This window comes from Balaenoptera acutorostrata, chromosome 6 (assembly GCF_949987535.1).
Source record: "Balaenoptera acutorostrata chromosome 6, mBalAcu1.1, whole genome shotgun sequence".
NCBI classification, from domain to species: domain Eukaryota; kingdom Metazoa; phylum Chordata; class Mammalia; order Artiodactyla; family Balaenopteridae; genus Balaenoptera; species Balaenoptera acutorostrata.
Window position 1 is genome coordinate 68,241,261 of NC_080069.1, and position 19,207 is coordinate 68,260,467.

At 39.8% G+C, this 19,207-nt stretch overlaps 1 protein-coding gene across 1 annotated transcript in view; it reads right to left on the bottom strand.

The window, feature by feature from the left end:
• UHRF2 (ubiquitin like with PHD and ring finger domains 2) overlaps positions 1 to 17,702 on the bottom strand; it is a 77,698-nt gene extending 59,996 nt beyond the window's left edge. The window contains exons 1-3 of the mRNA XM_007186002.2: positions 17,190 to 17,702; positions 11,264 to 11,497; positions 2,246 to 2,505 (exon numbers count right to left, since the gene is read on the bottom strand). Of these exons, the coding sequence (XP_007186064.1) occupies positions 2,246 to 2,505; positions 11,264 to 11,497; positions 17,190 to 17,342 (647 nt within the window). The 5' untranslated portion in view covers positions 17,343 to 17,702. The remainder of the gene's footprint in view (positions 1 to 2,245; positions 2,506 to 11,263; positions 11,498 to 17,189) is intronic.
• Between the last annotated feature and the right edge of the window lie 1,505 nt (positions 17,703 to 19,207).

Below are 19,207 nucleotides of genomic sequence, written 5' to 3' on the forward strand. Positions count from 1 at the left end.
CTGTATAGTCCTTTTCTCTTTTTGAAGATATGAATGACATTTACCAAGCTTCTGATATCTTATGTCTCAAAGAAAGTTCAGCTACCATATCTTTAAGTTGCCAGCACTGAAACAATCCCATCATGTAAAATTATTTTGGACAGATAATTTTAGTCTTCTCATGCATATTGGGTTTAGACTAACATTCATTCTAATCAACACAAACTTCTTCATTAAAAAATAACCAGGGCTTCCCTGGTGGCACAGTGGTTGAGAATCTGCCTGCCAATGCAGGGGACAAGGGTTCGAGCCCTGGTCTGGGAAGATCCCACATGCTGCGGAGCAACTAGGCCCGTGAGCCACAACTACTGAGCCTGCGCGTCTGGAGCCTGTGCTCCGCAACAAGAGAGGCCGCGATAGTGAGAGGCCCGCGCACCGTGATGAAGAGTGGTCCCCACTTGCCACAACTAGAGAAAGCCCTCGCACAGAAACGAAGACCCAGCACAGCCAAAATAAATATATTAAAAAAAAAAAGATTTACTTAAAAAAAAAAAATAACCAAATAAACGCTAAGATATCGTGATTTATGTTCTAACATTGTACCAAACTCAGGTCTATCCCTTGGAAAGTCTTATTCCAAAACCAACCAAGAGCCCCTAAAACTGTAAAAAATTTAATAAGCCTTAGTTCACTTAGTGTTTAAAGCTTCTTACCCTATTTCTACACTGTGCCATTCTATACAATTTTTTTTTTTTTGGCCAAATAATAACTCCTTTATTGGCCAGAATCAGGTCCCAGGTAGCAGGTTTCTGAGTTATTTCTTCTTTTCTCCAAGAAATAGAATAAAAACTTGAAGCAAATCAAGAACTCTGCTTGTTGACAGCTGATATACAGATAGCTTAAGTCCTCCACTCTTGCTTCTTTGCCATGGTATTCATAAACCCAGACACTGGTTACTATTAACACATCAACTCCAATCCCTTTCTATCCCAGGCTCGATTTACCAATATTGCCAGTTCTGGCCAATCCCAGATCTTAATACTCATTTTAGTTGTTGGTTCTATTATCATCTACTATGGTAAAAAACAGTATGATTGCACATTTGAAATAAGCCATGTTGGCAAGTTAACTACAACCATAAGAAGTATCAGAAAAGATGAAAGGGATCTACTTTTGACCCCTTTCCAGGTATCCTGGAAATCTGAGTTGACACCAGTCTTTTATACCATTTTTGTTAAGAAAAATCAAAACCATTTTAGGATCTTGAACTCACACCTGATAAAGACTTGGTTTCATACTTTCTATACATATTAAAATGTCACTTGAATGAAGACAAAGATCATTTAGTGTTGAATAAACACTAAATCTTTCCCCATAGTAACTTTTATACTAGGATTTTGAAAATAGGTAAGGAAAATAATTCAGTGTTAAAGTCTAAGCCGTCAAAGCAAGTTCTTAGTACTGTTATCACATGAACATTTAAAAACATTTTGTTGTATAAAATGGATGACTAATAAGAACCTGCTGTATAAAAAAATAAATAAAATTCAAAAAAAAATTTTTTGTTGGGAGAGAGGGATTGGGAAGTGATTGCCGGGCATATAGTTTTTTGGGGGAAAATAAAAATGTTCTAAGAGTAGTGTGTGATAATGCACAATGCTATGAATATATTAAAGACAGTGAATTGTACCCTTTAAATGTATAAATTTTATGTGAATTATCCCAATATTAGCTTTTAGAAAATATTTCAACCTCATTCTAAAGGCTATTACAGGGACTTCCCTGACCGTCTGATGGTTGAGACTCCGCACTTCCACTGCAGGGGGCATGGGTTCGATCCCTGGTTGGGGAACTAGGATCCCACATGCCCCGCGGCATGGCCAAAATAAATAAATAAATGAATGAATGTTATTACATTACACACTATTATATACTTTCTAGAATATTATTAAAAATATTATTAAAATACATAGCAAAAACCCTAATAGAGGACCAGACAAAGAGAAACCCTTACATGTTGAATTAAGCCAGGTATTAGGATACCCAAAACAACAAACCACTTAGGAGCCAGATGCTAAATGTTGAGGAGCTCTTATTATATTACAACCACTAAACAAACAAAAATAAAAACAAATGGTACTAGACTGAACATGACCCCTAGATGATTTCTTCTGAAAGACTATTATTTGAAAACAATCTTGAGATGAAAGATTTTGCTGCTACAAACAAAAACATGAATGAAGTCCTCAATAGCATGAGCACTTACTCATCATACTCGATACGATAAATAACGTCTTCATCAGCAGCAACAGAGTCTGAATTAGACGTAGAGGGTACATGGTCCAATTTATTTGTGTTCTCTTTGGAATTATGATTTATATTTCCATTAGTCCTTTTATAAGAACTGCCATTCTTCAGTGGAGTTTTGCCACGTGAGTGTCCATCAGAAGCTCTAGTAACACTATGTATACGTGCTTCAAACCAAGCACCAAGGGCAACATCTCTGGCATCCACCAATTCATTTACCTAAAAAAAAGTTTAAAATTAGTTAATGAAGCGTAATTTCATCTACTGCTTCAAAAACATTAATATAACTCAAGTTATTTTGAGGGTTATCATAGTTAATATTTGCAGATATTCATGTTTAAAGTAATTTCAAAGATTAGAATGAAACTATTCTTTTTGGATTATACTGTCAAATCTGTTATTTACTGATATGAAAATTAACTTTCCTCCCAATATTCTTCAATGAAATAGGTATTTTCTTTAACTATTCCTTACCCATATCTATATTAGACCTTTAAAATATAATTCTTGTGTACCCAAGAGTCATTCTGGCATGTCATTCATTAAGAATGTCACTAACAAAAAGCCAGAACTTTGAAGTATTATGACTGTGATATTAATTTGTTCCATTAATTTCTTCAGAATCCTACAGATAATTTACAGTCAGTCCAACCAGAAAACACAGTATTAAACAGAAAATAAAACTCGAAAACGAGGGACTTACGCACATGTACAAAGGAAAGAATCTAGTGAACCTACCTATACAAAATGGAGATAAGTTCCACCAACAGCAAGTCACTAGCAAATGCATTATTTTAGTACCTCGAAGAACAAAGAAAATATAAAGAGAACAGAGCTATAAAGATGCAAAATGTATGTAGTCAACTCTAGTGGATGATCCAGAACTAAACCATACAATCTAACAAAAGGAAAACAGGGTATTAGAAGACAGGTGTACCAGAGAAATTTAGAGTTACCTAAGGAATCGCGTTTAAAAAAAAAAAAAAAAATCCTGTCCTAAAAAAGCTGAGGGAATTGGTCTAAAGGTCAAAGCCCTTTCAGGAGCAACAACCAAGAGACATCCCTTCAACTTTTTAAAAAGTCTTTAAAAAGAAAAAAAAAAAAAAAAAAGACATTACTAATACAAGATCATTACCTAATCAAGCTAGCTCTTCCTGAGGGTCTAAGACCACTTAAGTTATCCAAGAGGATTCTGACAGATGGTATCACATGGGGTAGGGGTGCGGGTGAGTATGTACTAAAGTTAATACCCATATACCAGGTATTATGCAAGGCTCCTTTAGTTAGGCTTGTCTAACTAACCTTAATAATTAATAAATCATATTTTACAGGGTAAGGAAACAAAGGCTCTGACAAGTTAACTTGCTCCAAATGAAAGTTAATAAAATGTAAAACTAGGATTTGAAGACACCTTGACCTTAAAGCTTATGTTTTTGCTACTATTCATTACTATACATTTTGTAAGGCTATAGCTACCATAGTGATTCCTCTGATGGATCTCAGCAAAGTTGATTGAAAACATTCTGGAAAGAACTGACCATTCTCGATGCCATTAGGACATTTGTGATTCATGGGAAGAGGTCAAAATATCAACATTAATAGGATTTAGAATACATTGATTCCAACCCTCATGGATGACTTTGAGGGGTTCAGGACTTCAATGTGATGGAAATAGCAAGAGAACTAGAATTAGAAGTGGATCCTGAAGATGTTGGTGAATTGCTGTAATTTCATGGTAAAACTTGAATGGATAAGGAGTTGCTTCTTATGGATGAGCAAAGAAAGTAGTTTCTTGAGATGGAAGCTACTCCTGCTGAAGATGCTGCAAAGATTGTTGAAACAGCAAAGGATTTAGAATACTATATAAACTTAGTTGATAAAGCAGTGGCGGGGTTTGAGAGGACTCAACTCCAATTTTGAAAGACGTTCTACTGTGAGTAAAATGCTATGCAACAGCCTTGTATGCTACAGAAAACTTGTCTGTGAAAGGAAGAGTCAATCTATGTGACAAAGTTGTTTGTGAAAGGAAGAGTCAATCTATGTGACAAAGTTGACAAAGTTGCTGTCTGATTTAAGAAACTGCCACAGCCACCACCACCCTGATCAGCCAGTGGCCATCAACACAGACGCAAGACCCTCCACCAGCAAAAAGATCACGACTTGCTGAAGGCTTAGACGGTTATTTTTAAATAAAGCATTTTAAAAGTAAGGTATGTACATTTTTAAAAGAAATTATGCTGTTGTACACTTAATAGGCTATAGTATAGTGTAAATGTAATTTTTGTATGCACTGGAAAACAAAAAACTTGTTTGACTTCTTTACTGCGATATTCTTTTTTGCGGTCGTCTGGAGCCAAACCCGTATTATCTCCAAGATATGCCCGTAGCCACATTTAGAGAAGAGTCTTTCATGTCCAAGTATTTGATAAAAACTCAAACAAACAAAAAAACCCCAAGTATGGGAGGCAAGGAAAAATCATTAAAAAATAAAACAGTACCAAGAGCAAATACTTGAGAAATTACCATAGCTAGCTGTAGCACTTTGTATGTTCTGTGGAAAACTGAGGTTTATCTGCAGAGCTTGTGTGTTTAAGCCCTTGCTTATCACTTACTAGATGTAACCTTGAACAAGTTACTTAACCTGTCCCAGCCTCAGCTTCTTTTATAAAGTAACATACTTTGCAGTAATATTGAGATTAGGTGACAAATCTGTATGATGTGCCAACCTAGCAAGCATATAGTAGGAACAAATGAAATAACTCTCCTTCCACTAAGTATCAACATATGTCCTATGTTAGAACTTATTAAAACTCATGGTATGGTCTTATTACCATACCATGCTTATTTAGTAAATACATTAGCCATTTAACGTTATATACGTTACCTCCTTTAAAAATTACAATGCAACGTCATTCTTATTTTCCAATTAGGTTCAGAAGTTAAATACACTTGCCCTCAGAAGATACACAGCTAGAAATGGGAGCTAAGTTGATAAAGGTTTCTCTAAGTCTGAACATGATTCTCTCATTATACCGTGTTTCTTCAGAGTTACAAATCAAAACACAATATGGTTCCATTTATATAAAGTTCAGAAAGAGGAAAATTAGGGATGCATACATAGGTTAAAGGTTATTAGAGGTTAAGTGTAATAAAAGGTTAAAGTGGGCTTCCATGGTGGCGCAGTGGTTGAGAATCTGCCTGCCAATGCAGGGGAAACGGGTTCGAGCCCTGGTCTGGGAAGATCCCACATGCCGCGGAGCAACTAGGCCCGTGAGCCACAACTACTGAGCCTGCACATCTGGAGCCTGTGCTCCGCAACAAGAGAGGCTGCGACAGTGAGAGGCCCACGCACCGCGATGAAGAGAGGCCCCCGCTCGCGGCAACTAGAGAAAGCCCTCGCACAGAAACAAAGACTCAACACAGGCAAAAATAAATAAATAAATTTATTTTAAAAAATAAATAAATAAATAAAAGGTTAAAGCTAATAAAAAGTAAAGAAATGACTACCATAGAAGTTTGTGTAGTAGTTACAACTAGGGAGGAGGGAGTTTAATAAAGAGGGGCACATGAGAAGCTCCTGGCGTACTGCTGTTCTATTTCTTAATTTGAGTGGTATTTATGGACACTGACTTCATAATATCTTGTTAAGTTCTACTCTTATTTGTTGTCTATTACATTTCATGATCAACAAGGTTAAATAAAGCAGCACTGCACTATAGACAAAAGACAGGAAATATAAGAAATCCATGATTTTTACTTAGTAATTACTGATAATTTTCCTCTTTATTTGCTACAATAAGCATAGACATGTAAAAAGTTTTAACAGTGCCACACACTTAGCTAAACCCTAAAAGCTTACTATCATCATGCTAAACAGTTATTATTTAAGCCAGAATGAGTCATTTCAACAGTAAGATCTGATGTGAGTCATACAAAGCTTCCACATCTAAAAACCAGAATTAAAACCAATTTAGGCATCAGAGGTCCACCTGGTTTCAGAAAATAAATTGCTTCCTAGAGTGTGGTTCAATGTGTTGTACAATGGGAATGGACGGACCCAGCCTCTGCACAATCTTCCACACTTTCTAAACATGATAGTGATATCTGGTTTTTTACAACATGTGAAAAGCTATCTGACTGAAATTGACCAAATATCACTCAAAGTTATCAAATAGGGCAAAACAAGACTGATATTGGATAACAACTTCAGATTAAAATTTCATCTTAAAGTTTAAATGTTTACTATGTCTGTTTTGAGTACACTACTTTGAAAATCCACTTTTTGTGCCTGCTTATCATGAGGTCCAAAAATATTCTTAGGCAAAAGGAAGGGAAAGCCTCCAAATCTGTTTGCTCATCCATAAAGAAAAATCTTTATAAAGCAAAAATTACATAGGCAAGAATTCATGAAGAGGAAAAAAAAAACCTCCCAATTTTTAAATGATTCAGACACAATTTAATGAAAGTCTGATATACCCACTATTCAGAGACTCGCTCTAAGGAAAAGACAAAATTCAAAGCAAACTCAAAATAAGTCAAAAGTAGAAGCTTCTGAGCATTTTCAGGCTAGCCCAAAAGAATATCTAATATAATTATGAAGGCAGAGGGCAATATCATCTGTTTACCCCTCATTTCTAGTACCTAGTACAAATATACACGAAATATCTAAATATTCAATGAATGGATTATCCAGAAATAAGCCCTTCTATATGAAAAAGTCACTAGTCAAAATTTCAAATATCTATGACAATTACCGAGGTTCATCCAAAAAAGCAAGTAAGTTTGTGTTAGCCTCTTCAACTAAAGAGGAAGGTTAAGTGCAGCTTTGACTAAACATATTACTTTACAAATAACAGTAGCCTTTTGAGAGTTTACATGCCAGGTTCCAAGTGTATCTCTAAATGAGGAAAGGGAGACAATGTACTTACTTGCCAAATTTGTCAAACTCAGAAAGTGGCTGAATTGAAATTTGAAACCAAGTCTGACAACAAAGCTCAAGTCCTTAACATCTATGCTATATATTAATATGAAATATAAGAGATGTTTAAAAATCAAAACAAAACCAAGTACTAGAAATAGGTGACAGCCAAAGTGCTAACACTGCAAATAAAAAGCAAAGATCTGCTAAGAGAAGTAGTTTCTCATGATGTTTGTCTGAATTAGTTTGGGGGAGGGGACACAACTGGGTATTGAGAAGTGTGCTAAACAGAGAATTTAAATCGACCTTAACTACTTAACCTTGATTAATCTCAGATCTGCAGATTCATAAGCTGGTCCTCCTATGAAAACAAATTCATACCTACATGGCCCAAAACAAATCAAGTCAAAAGTAGCAGCTTCTAAACTGTTGCCCTTAAAAGTTAAAATGTAATAATGTGGGGCTTCCCTGGTGGCGCAGTGGTTAAGAATCTGCCTGCTAATGCAGGGGACACGGGTTCGAGCCCTGGTCCGGGAAGATCCCACATTAAAAAAAAAAAAAAAATGTAATAATGTAAGCTTAATATGGACACAGATGGTTACATATTTATAGATACATGGATATACAGGAGTTATTATACATACTACATGTATTTCCTTGCTCTGTCAGCTGAGGGCCCTAAAAACAAGAACACCCCAGTAGCAAGGAGCACCTAGAGCCCAGATCTTAGTTTCCAATACCATTCTCCAATTACAGGAACCAAGGCTCCTTGGAGAAATGGTTGACTGCAGGACTGGGGCAGGAAACTTACAAGATGAGCCCGAAAGAAAAGCGCTAGGGCTAGTGCCAGTGCCAGAAAGAAAGCGCTTTAACGAAAATCAAAGAAACCCCAAATAATGGGGGTATATGGAAGGGACACAGGAGAAAAAATATCCATACTGATGTCAATAAATGACTGAAGAAATGGAGAAGAGACAAGTCTCCTGCATAAAAGAATTCCCAATAATTTTTGTAGATAATCTGACTATATGCAGTTTGGGCTGCATAGAATGACTTCATCTCAAAAAAATACAGTATGTAAAGGGGGGTGGGGGAAAATAAACTGACAGTGAAGAAATGTGACACACACTACACCTTGGCCGGGTGATTATGGTTCACATCAACAGTAGTAAGTTACTATTCATGTAAAACCTAAATTATAATCACCAAATAGAATGTCGACAGTACAGTGCCCTAGATATGTGATGAAAATAGCACTTCGCCTCTGTGCTCTTCCTCCCAAAATATGTAAATCCAGTCTAATGATGAGGAAAACAAATGAATCCTAACATGGCATTTTACAAAATACCTGACCAATACTCCTCAAAACTGTCAAGATCATCAAATACAAAGTCTGAGAAACTGCCACAGTCAAGTGGAGCTTAAGGAGATGTGACAACTATCTTAGTATAATACTAATGTAAATGTAATATGGTGTCATAGATGGGATTCTGGAACATAAAAGACATTAGGTACAAGCTAAGGAGATATGGTTCATTAATTATAACAAACCTGCCACACACTAATGTAAGATGTCAACAGGGCAAACCAGGTGTGGGATATATGGAAACTCTGTAGTACCTTCCCAATTATGCTGTAAATCTGAAACTGTTCTAAACTAACAAGTTTATTTTTTAAATAATATGAAAAAATATCAAGTAGAAAGTTTTGGTAACTGAAAGAGTGATGAAATCAATGAGTGACGTAGACAACAATTTGGCAAGTGGGCTTTCAATATTAACAATTCAATCTGAACTGTGAGCACTACATAAGGCACTAATTTATGTAAGTTTTGTGCATATCATGTAAGTTTATTCCCAGACTTTTGTTTTGTTACTATACTTTTTTCTTTTACTAAATGATCATAGTAAGGAAAGCTACTGGTAAACAGCCACTCTGCTGATGGCTCATAATGCTCTAAGGTATTTTCTCAGCTTTCCAGGTATTTCTAAGTAAAGACTGCCTTCTCCAGTATTTACAACACTTTGTTTTCTGCTTATCTGTATTATCTAGCACTTCTAGAAAGATGTTAAACAATAGCATTAACGGGCTTCTTTGTCTGGCTCCTGTCTTTAATGGGAATGTTTGTGGCTTTTCCCCACCATTAAGCATGATGCTGGGTGTGGTTTAAAATATTCATCTATTCCATCTGTTCCTCTTACCAAGGATTTTTAAAAAAAATCAGAAATGAATTCAAATTTTTATTTAGATGCAGAAAACAGATTAGATCATTTGTTTTCTTTGGTTTATTAATATGAAATATTAAAATATTTCTTAACAATGAACTATCCCACTTCCTGACAAACCACAATTAGTCAAGGTATGTTCTTCTTATATACAGTTATAATTTTATTTGCAAAACATAACTTAGGTTTTACATCAATATGTAGTGATACTAGTGTGCTTTTTATCATGTTTTATCAGTATTACACTAAATTTATAGAACAAATGAAAGCTTTCCTTTTTTTACATTTGTGGGTCAATTTAGATATCTTTGTGGGTTTAAAGCAATTCATCAGTGTAGCCAGGCCAGGTACTTTGATACAACAACTCTTTGCCAGTTTTGATTCTTTCCATTTTTATGGATCTGTTTGCATTTTTCCATAGATCTCTATTTGCATTTTCTTAATTCATTTTGTCTACCAATCTTTAATTTTTAGCCTTGAAAAAGCTCTGAAAAATTAAGTTTGGGTCCCAGTTTATCCCAACCAGTAAGAATTAAGAAAAAATATATGGATAGAAAAAGATGGAGCAAAACTGTCAATTATTCCTACAAAATTTACTAGAATTTGAAGAAGTTGCTGGATAACAAAGGTCAATAAATAAATCAATTGCATTTCTACATACCAAACAAATCGCGACTTTAAAAGGCAACCATTTGTGGGCTTCCCTGGTGGCGCAGTGGTTGAGAATCTGCCTGCTAATGCGGGGGACGCGGGTTCGAGCCCTGGTCTGGGAAGATCCCACATGCCGCGGAGCAACTGGGCCCGTGAGCCACAATTACTGAGCCTGCGCGTCTGGAGCCTGTGCTCCGCAACAAGAGAGGCCGCGATGGTGAGAGGCCCGCGCACCGCGATGAAGAGTGGTCCCCACTTGCCGCAACTGGAGAAAGCCCTCGCACAGAAACGAAGACCCAACACAGCCAAAAATAAATAAATAAATAAATAAAAAAAAAAAAAAAAAAAAAAAAAAAAAAAAAAGCAACCATTTGTAACAGCATCAAAAACAAAGCTGCTAGAAATAAGTCAAAGTATATGTAAACAGAAAAGTAATTGAGAAAGATGTCAAAGATCTAAATTAATGGAGACATCTATCATTCGTGAATGAAGGACTCAACATTGTAAAGATGTCAATTCCCCAAGCTGATCTACAGATAAAATATGCATCGAAATTCCACCAGCACTTTTATTTCTAGGTAAAAATTCCTGAAGAAATTCTTCAACATGTATACCAGGATACACATAGTTGGTTCAAAACAGCACAGTTTATAACAGCTAAAACTGGAAACAGCCCAAATACCTATTAATCATGGATTAGATAAATGTATTGTGGCATGTTAATAAAACGCAATAACATAATAGTGAAACATAAAATATCTATATGCAAAAAAAGAAAAAGTTCAAATACAGGCAAAACAAAACATTGTTTAGAGATACATACATAAGTAGTAACACTAAAGAAAAATAAAATGACCATACAAGTGAGAACAAGTAGTTTACCTCTTAGGGAGAGGGAGATGTGTTCTGGTAGGGGCACACAGGAGGCTTTAAAAAGGAACTACTTAACCTTGGTGGAATTACACAGGTGTTTGCTTTATTATTCTCTGCACTGTACATATACATTTTATACATTTGTCTATATATCTTTCACTAGTATTTCAAGATTACTTTTAAAAGTTAAAACATTAACAGCCCAATCTTTACTCTCAAACAGCAATCAATGTTTTCTTGTTCACAACACCCTGAAGAGAACATATCTATATTCCCACAATTAACCAGAAGTCTGAGGAAGACAACATACCTTGTATAGTCCAATGCCAGGATCAATAAGAAAATCATGAGTTGATGTAGACGGCTGACCGGAAGGTCCCACCCTTGGGGTTTTCTTTACTTTAGGTGGACTCTTAGAACAGGGTTTGGCCTGTACATCAGTCTGTTTAGATGTGCTAGGAAGGTCAGGGTCTGGACGAACTAGCAGCTGAATTATATCATTCAGTCCAACATCATAATCAAATAAAGTATATCCATTTTCTAACTAGAAAAAAAGGATAGAAAAAGATTAAAATGCTTCTCTCAAGACTCAATCTTTCTACATCCTTAGTTACTCAAATGTCCTAGCTAAATTATTAAAATAAAATACAGAGCACTGCAATTTAGTGATTGTGAAGCCATTCCTATGGCCTCTGATGACAGCACCTTCTCAGGACCTCAATAAATTCTTAAGAACCATTCTATATCAACTATAGGGAAATCTGATAGCCACTGAAACCAAAAATGTATCACTGCTGCTGTGACCTCATCACCTAGGCAGAAAAACTCTAAACTTCAACAAGTTTTGTGTATTTTAATGAATCTACAAGAAAGGTGAATTTTGAAAGTGAACTGTTTTATGACCTTGTGTTCATAAAGACGTTTAACCATTTTATCTTTCTGAAGTGTAATTTTAAAAAATCAAGCGGAAAAAAAATTCAAGCAGGAATAATTACAATTCTTGCTTATGCTACTCCAACTTGCTCAAAGTTCTCTGTAAAGGTGATCAAGTTGTATTATGAAAAGTATTCCAGGATGACTAGTGAATAAATCATCTTGCAACTTACCCATATTTTGGCAAGGTCTCTATAAAGGACTGAATGGCGTCCACCAGCCCCACCCCCAACCCCTCCCAAATACGGTGAAGTCCTAATCCCAAGTAATGCAGAATGCGACCTTATTTGGAAATAGGATCTTTACAGATGTAATCAAGTTAAAACTAGATGATAAGGGTGGGCCCTAATCCATTGTGATTGGTGTCCTTACGAAAAGTTTAAATTTGGACAGACACATGGGGAGAAAATAGCCACGTGACTGGAGTGACACATTTACAAGCCAAGAACACCAAGGATTGTTAGCAAACATCAAGAAGCTAAAGGAAGCAAGGAAGGATTCTTCCTTAGAGCCAGAGATAGCATGGCCCTGCTGACAACCTGAGTTCTGGCTTACAGCTTCCAGAACTGCTGGACAATAAATTTGTTGTCTTAACCCACCTAGGGTTTGGTACTTTGTTACAGAAGCCCTAGGAAACTAAGTCTCCATTTTGTTTCTTTATGAAAGTCAGTTGGCCATTTCTCTAAACTCCTTGAAGTTCAGAACTACCATTTCCCCAAAAACATTACCAATTTAATCCCTAGTCATTCTTCCCTCTTTGTATGTTAATACCTGTCACCATTCACAGCTCTAACACAATAAAGCCATATGTGAGAAGTCAACCAAAGAGAAAAGAATGAGAATCTGTCCTTGAATGACAAACTTACTAATGTACTAGGTAAGGTAACTTTAATTCAAGTGGTCCAAGAGTACACTTGGCACAATCCTGCAAACTACAAGTGTTCACACCGTTAAACAGAATAAGGGATTGAGAAATTCAAATTTTCCAGTGGGGGAATTAAATGAGACATTATCTCACAGATTAGTTAACATGCTTATTTCAAATAAGTCTAAGGAGTCTTCCAAGTCAGTAAGTAGATAAGCCCTTATAGGGACAGGATGTTATCATGGTTTATCTGATTAAAAAAACAAGAACTCCTGGGAAAACCTCAAGGAGCAAAAAACTACACATTCACACCTTCATTTTGACTTTCTCCAACAGCATCCCCTTCCCTCCCCCCCACCCCCAAGTAAGAACACACCAATTCTGTAACAACTGAAAAAGCACAACTTTGATTAAACATACAGCTGTTGCACATTATGACAACTACAAAAAAATGTCATGTTCAAAGTAGGGAAAAAACTAACAGCACAGAACATGCACATTAAGTGGTAGGGCATGCCCCAAAATGAAGATAGCTGTTAAGGTGATGAAATAATTGGAAATCCAAAGTATTTCCATAAACACTTTTCCACTGAAATTTGAGGTGTCAGTGAGAGGGACCTTGGGGGCATTCTTATACCCAACCCCTCTGACTAGTTTCTAGGAAGTGATCAGAGTAAATATAAGCTGCTTAAAGTGAGACTTGGTTTGAAAGGAAAAGTAGTATCTTAAGTCATAGTGAAGCACTAAGCATATGAAGACATGAAGCCCTGTAATAGAAATTAGGCCCACAATAACAAGTAACCACTTTTCCTCAATTACTCACGCTTGCTAGGATAGCGACTTTTACCCAGATTATATAGGGCTTCCTAATTCATAGGTACCCTCCCAGTTTTCCTGAAACAGTGATTACTATTCACCACACAGAAAGTTCCACAGAGTTAGGCTATTGTGAAGAGTTGCGAAGACTGTTGGAATGTTATTTTAAAAGTACTGGAAATACCCTGGCGGTCCAGTGGTCCTTGCGCTTTCACTGCCGAGGGCGCAAGTTTGATCCCTGGTCAGGGAACCAAGATCTTGCAAGCTGCACAGCTAAAAAAATAAGAATAAGTACTAAAGTTCTCCCAAATTTAATGAAAGTATAGATTGAAAATTACCTGCACTTAAAGTATGCTGAGTGGGGGAGAAAAGGACTGGGTAATTTGGAAATTACAAACACCTATGAGTTTCATGCATTTAACTATAGTCCATCAATGTCTCACAGCAGAAAATGTTTGATAACTGCCATCCTAGAAGATGGGGTTGCAGAATTTACAATATTAGAGAGGCAGGACTAGTCCTAGAATTTTTTCCTTGAATTGGGTTGAAGGAAGAAATTCCAGGTAACAGTAAGAACGGCAACAGTGATGCAAGGGAAAACTAGGAAGCAAACACGAATTGGCAGTGGCTGAGAAGGCAGAGAAGTCATTCCCAAGGGGCTAATGATAAGGGATGCAGGTGGAGGGCATTACACTTTCACAGCATATACACTATAACACACACACACACACACACACACACACACACACACACACACACACTCCTTTAAGTAGGCAAACACTTTTACTTTGTACTCCATGTGAAAACTGAGTCCAGGGGCAAAAGGCAACTACTCAGTTTTTCTTCAGTTCTGGTTCATGCCCCACATCTACAATCTATTCTAAGAGTCCCTACAGTGGTACAGGGAAGGAAAGAGAAGAAGGTAGAGAATCCTTTCGAAGTAGGAAAAACTCTGGATTCTCAAAAAGATTTAGAGATCCACCAATATAACTCTTCCTTAAAAAAAACCCCCAACCCCCAGGGTGCAAACTCAACTTCCCAGAGAAGAATATCCAAATGAGGTTACCCTACTTTAACTGGAACTTACAGCCCTGAATTGCTGCTCTCCATTCTGACTCTCTAAAGTAGAGAGAATCACATAATTACAGAGCTTCTCAAGCTTCATTTGCATACAGACCACCTGGGGACCTTGTTAAAATACAGATTCTACTTCAGTAGGTCTGGTGTGAGGTTCCCAGGTGAAGCTAATGCTGTTGGTCCTGCTGATCCAGGGACCATACTTTGAACAGTAAGAAACTAGTATGAGGCTGACTATCCTTCAACATTCATTTTCAAACTCTGGTGCTCATCAGAGTCTCCCATGGGGTCTTGTTAAATTCAACCACTTGCAATTCTGGGGTGAGCTGAGCATCTATAATAAATATCCACAGGTGATTCTGATGTTTTCCAAGGATTAAAAGCGGCAGACCTAACATACAAAGGTGGGGGGAGGGGGGAGACCATTTACATCATGGACACTGTAAATTTGATTTTATTTATGACATTTTTCACTATGTGGCAGTAAGGCATCTTGAGGAAGGGGTGGACTTTTTCTAATAAGCACAAAGGCATTTTACAGGATAAGGGCAGCCCTGTGACACCAATCCAACAGTAGGACACACACTATCCTGTCCAAGGACTGTAGACACCAAAGAGGAAAGGAGAATAGAGATAATAATCACTGCCATGGCTACCTGTCAGCTCATAAGGAACAAACACAGCTTCAGCGATGTCTTCCTTCTGTCTCCAACTAAGTACAGCACCCAAGGTCCATTCCTAATTCCTACTGGTTTATCCCTATAGTGAAATCAAAGTAGGGAGTTATCAACTGTCCTGGGCTAGGAGGTACATAATGTTGTTATCCTCAAGTTTTTCCCTGAACCTGGAATAGCCTCCTGGTTTCCTGAAAATGTACCCTGTTGCCTTGAATTTATCCCAATCCCTACCTTTTCCTAAAGACAGCCAGGTGCACATTTTCTTTTTATCGTATTTGATAATTAGACTGTAAGGAGTGTCGCCCAGGAATACATTTTCATGCTTCATTTCTATCTCTGGTGAAGTCACCAAAGTATCCCAGGAATTCATGTACTATTGTTCCTAGCTAGAAAATAAAATTCAATAAACTTGATTACATGCTTTTCACTTTTGACCAAAAGATAAAAAGGTGTCAGCCACTGGAGGCATAGCAATATAAAGCTACATAGTGTTTAATACACATACATTTATTTCTAAAGCAAAGTTTACAACTAAATTGAACAGCTATTTTTACAAGTCTAACACTAGAAGATCAATATAAAACTGGCTACTAACACATATCAAAGATGCTATCGTTTACTTGAAAACAAAAAAACCCCTGGCTCTTTCTCAGAGTGTAATCTTGTTACTCTGAAATTTCTGGGCAGTTTTCAAAGGGTAAGCCTAGGAAGGGGAGAAAAATATTCCTTTCAAACCCTTTGGCTGTAGGAAAACGGCTACTTCTACCAAATGAAAGAGAGTTACACTTATTTCAAACCACAGGATTGGAGCCAAACTATGATCTACCAACTGGAGGATGCCAACTTCTTTAGTGGATTAACGTTTTTTAAAAAAGAAAAAGGCAATAAAATAGGATGGGTCTGGGTCTCTAGGTACAGGCCATGTGAGTAGGAAAAATCTTCTTCAATGGGCCAGACCAAGGCTAAACTGTTCAACTACCAGCGACGCCCACAGACACTCTCACCGCCAAAAAACACTTTCAGCCTTCAAGTATGTACCGCTGGCTATGCTCCAATTGCTGTGTTAAAAGCCTGAGTGAGGGGTCTATTAGAAGGTGAAAAATAAGAGCAAAACGAATCTTTTACACTGCTTTTCACTCTGCGAACAACCCCCTTGGCAAACACTTGGCAGTTTAAACCTGTCCCGGGTTACATCAACAGCTTCTTCAGCCCAGGTCTCTAATCTGCCCCACGACAGATTTGATTATAGGAAAAGAGGTGAGGGAAGCGAGGGCCAGAAGTTCTGTAAACCCTTCGAATCTTCAGTATATACAAATCCCTTCCACAGTGAGGAGACAGACTTCGGGTCTTATGCCCCAGAAGGAGCAATGTATGTTTCCCCTCCTATTTGGGAGCCCGGAGCCCGGCAGAGATACGGAAGCGATACGAGCCGTGAGCCGGGTCAGCGCGGCCGGGAGCGGGGGCCTCCGACCCTCCCCACCCGCGCTTCGGCATGGCCGCCAGAGCCCGCTGCCCTCCCCGCCCTCCAGGGGCCCCGGACCCCACCAAGCGCGGGAAGCGAGGGAACCCAGGCGCTCTGGCGGGCTGTGCCTGCGGCTGGTGACCCGCTTGGTAAGGGCGATGAGGTCTCGGCGCTCGGGGCGCCCCCGCCGAGCGCACCTGCAACAGGGTCGACCAGGACCCCGCTGCGCCCTGTAGGCGGGCCCAGGGCCGCACTCTGAGCCTCGCGGGTTGCCCACCCGAAGTGGAGCTAGGTGCGCTCTGCGCGCGCGGTGCACCAAGCCCTCCGGCCCGCCCAGCCCACGCATCCCCGTGGCGCCCCGCTGCCCTTGCTGGGCTTCCAGAGGGGTGCGGTGGGCGCGCCTCACCTGTTTGCCCCGGTAGAAGAGGCGCTGGCACTCGGGCCGCACGTCGAACAGCGCCCACACCCGTTCGCGCAGCTCCTCAATTGTGGCTTTCCGAGACACGTCCTCAATGGTGCGCGTCTGGGAGCCGTCGATGGTGCGAACCTGGATCCACATCTCGGCGCCGGGAGAAGGGGCCGGCTTCGCTTTGTCTCCCCCTGCGCTCCGGGCGCCGCGCCCCGCCCGGCCCGCGCCGCTTCTCCGGCTGCTCTGGTTCTCCGCGGCCGGCGGGCGAGCGCGCGCACAAGCGAGGAAGACCGACCAGACGCCGGGCCCGACAGGCGGCGGCGAATGCTAGACCGCGAGCCCACCTAAGAGAGCTGAGGAGGGAAGGAAACCGGAACCAGTCGGAAGCGCGGCTGCTTTCGCAGCCCCCGCCTCACAAATAGGAAACAGCCTTGTCTGCACCGCGCGGAGTGTTTACTTATAGAGCTCTAGCTCCCACATGGAGGTCACGGCGCCAACCCGGATCTCGCGAGATCTACCCCGGGCTCCGCCTTAAAGAGGAAGCGACCAGGGAAGTGGCTATAGACCTGAGAGAACTAAAATGGGCGGGTGCGGGGAGGGCGGGGCGGAGGGGCGGGGCCGCCGAGAGCCGTTACTTGCGCCTCAGCGTGCACCTGGGCCCTGGACACGCCCTCTAGTCTTCGGGTGTCTGGCGGTTAGAAGGCCGCCCACATGGGTTGCACCCTTGGTCTCGGTTTCGCGACCCAGAGCGCGAGCGACTCCTCAGGCTTAGCCGATTCGGTTCTGTGGTCTCAAAAACACACCAAAGATGAGAAACTCTGACGTGCACTTGTATGATCATGAAAAGCGGTGTGCGTGCGCGCGGGCGCGGCCTAGATTTGTGAGAAAGCCTGTAAGGAAATGAACTCGCTTCACCGCGCTCAGCCAGACACCGCCAGCCACGCGGCCTGGTGGGGCCGGCCACCCAGGAAAGGCCTTGGGGATCCTTCTGCTTCGCGAACTCGTTTCCCGCCCGCCCGAATGCTGCCTTCGCGCGGAAACCAGCTTCCTGGGGTTTCCCGCCGCTGGGCCGAGGTGGCGGCCCTAGGCCTGCAGGCTGCGAGGCCGGCTGGGATCGCCCTCTACGAGCCCGCTGAGCTCGCAACCGGACCTCGGGCCACGGAGGCGTTGGTGCCGTCGCCCGGAGGGCCTTTCGCGGTTTCCGTTTGTGGACCTTCCGGGTTAGTGAGCATTTGGCCTAAGGGATTGCGGTGTCATGGAAAATGCTTTTAAAAGATGCAAAATTACACACCCCCGAAGAAGGAATTCCAGAGAGCCTACCAGGAATAAATTCTCCGAAACAGGCCCAAAGCAGGGTTACCTAACACACCGAACAGTGGGCTTATTTCAAATAAGAAGGGAGAGAGCATATGAAGGTAGAAAAAATTATATATATAAGATTTTGACTTAATATTGGCCAAAATCCATAACGTGACTATTCAGGCTGGTGGAAATTATTACCTTAAAGGTAGAGCAGCATTTTTGTAATAACCACTTAAGATAACTGCAAGTACGGAGAAGTCCAGTAGTATGATAAAGAAAGATGGCCCAACATGGGAGGGACAGAAAAAAATGGAATACAGATACACACTTCGGTCTCTGCTCTTGTTGAAAATTTTACATTCACTGTATCCTCTAAATATAATTCATCTTGTCTGCTCCTGATTTAAGTAAAGCAAATACTGAGTATTCATTACATGTGTAAATATTAAACATGCTTATAACCTGCCCCAATAAGAGATAGCTATTTGCTATTATAGGATATGCTATGCCATTGCGGAGGCATGTTAAGATTTTTTTTTTTTAATTCTCCGCTCACAAAGAATTTACAATCCAATTCAGATAAGATTTAGAAAAAATGAAAATATTGAAGAATAATTTAGTACTAAATAGTCTGTTGTTGGTTAAAACAACAATTAGAGATGAGTGAAGGGGGACTAGAATGATCTGTGAGCTTAAAGATAGGGGTACAACTT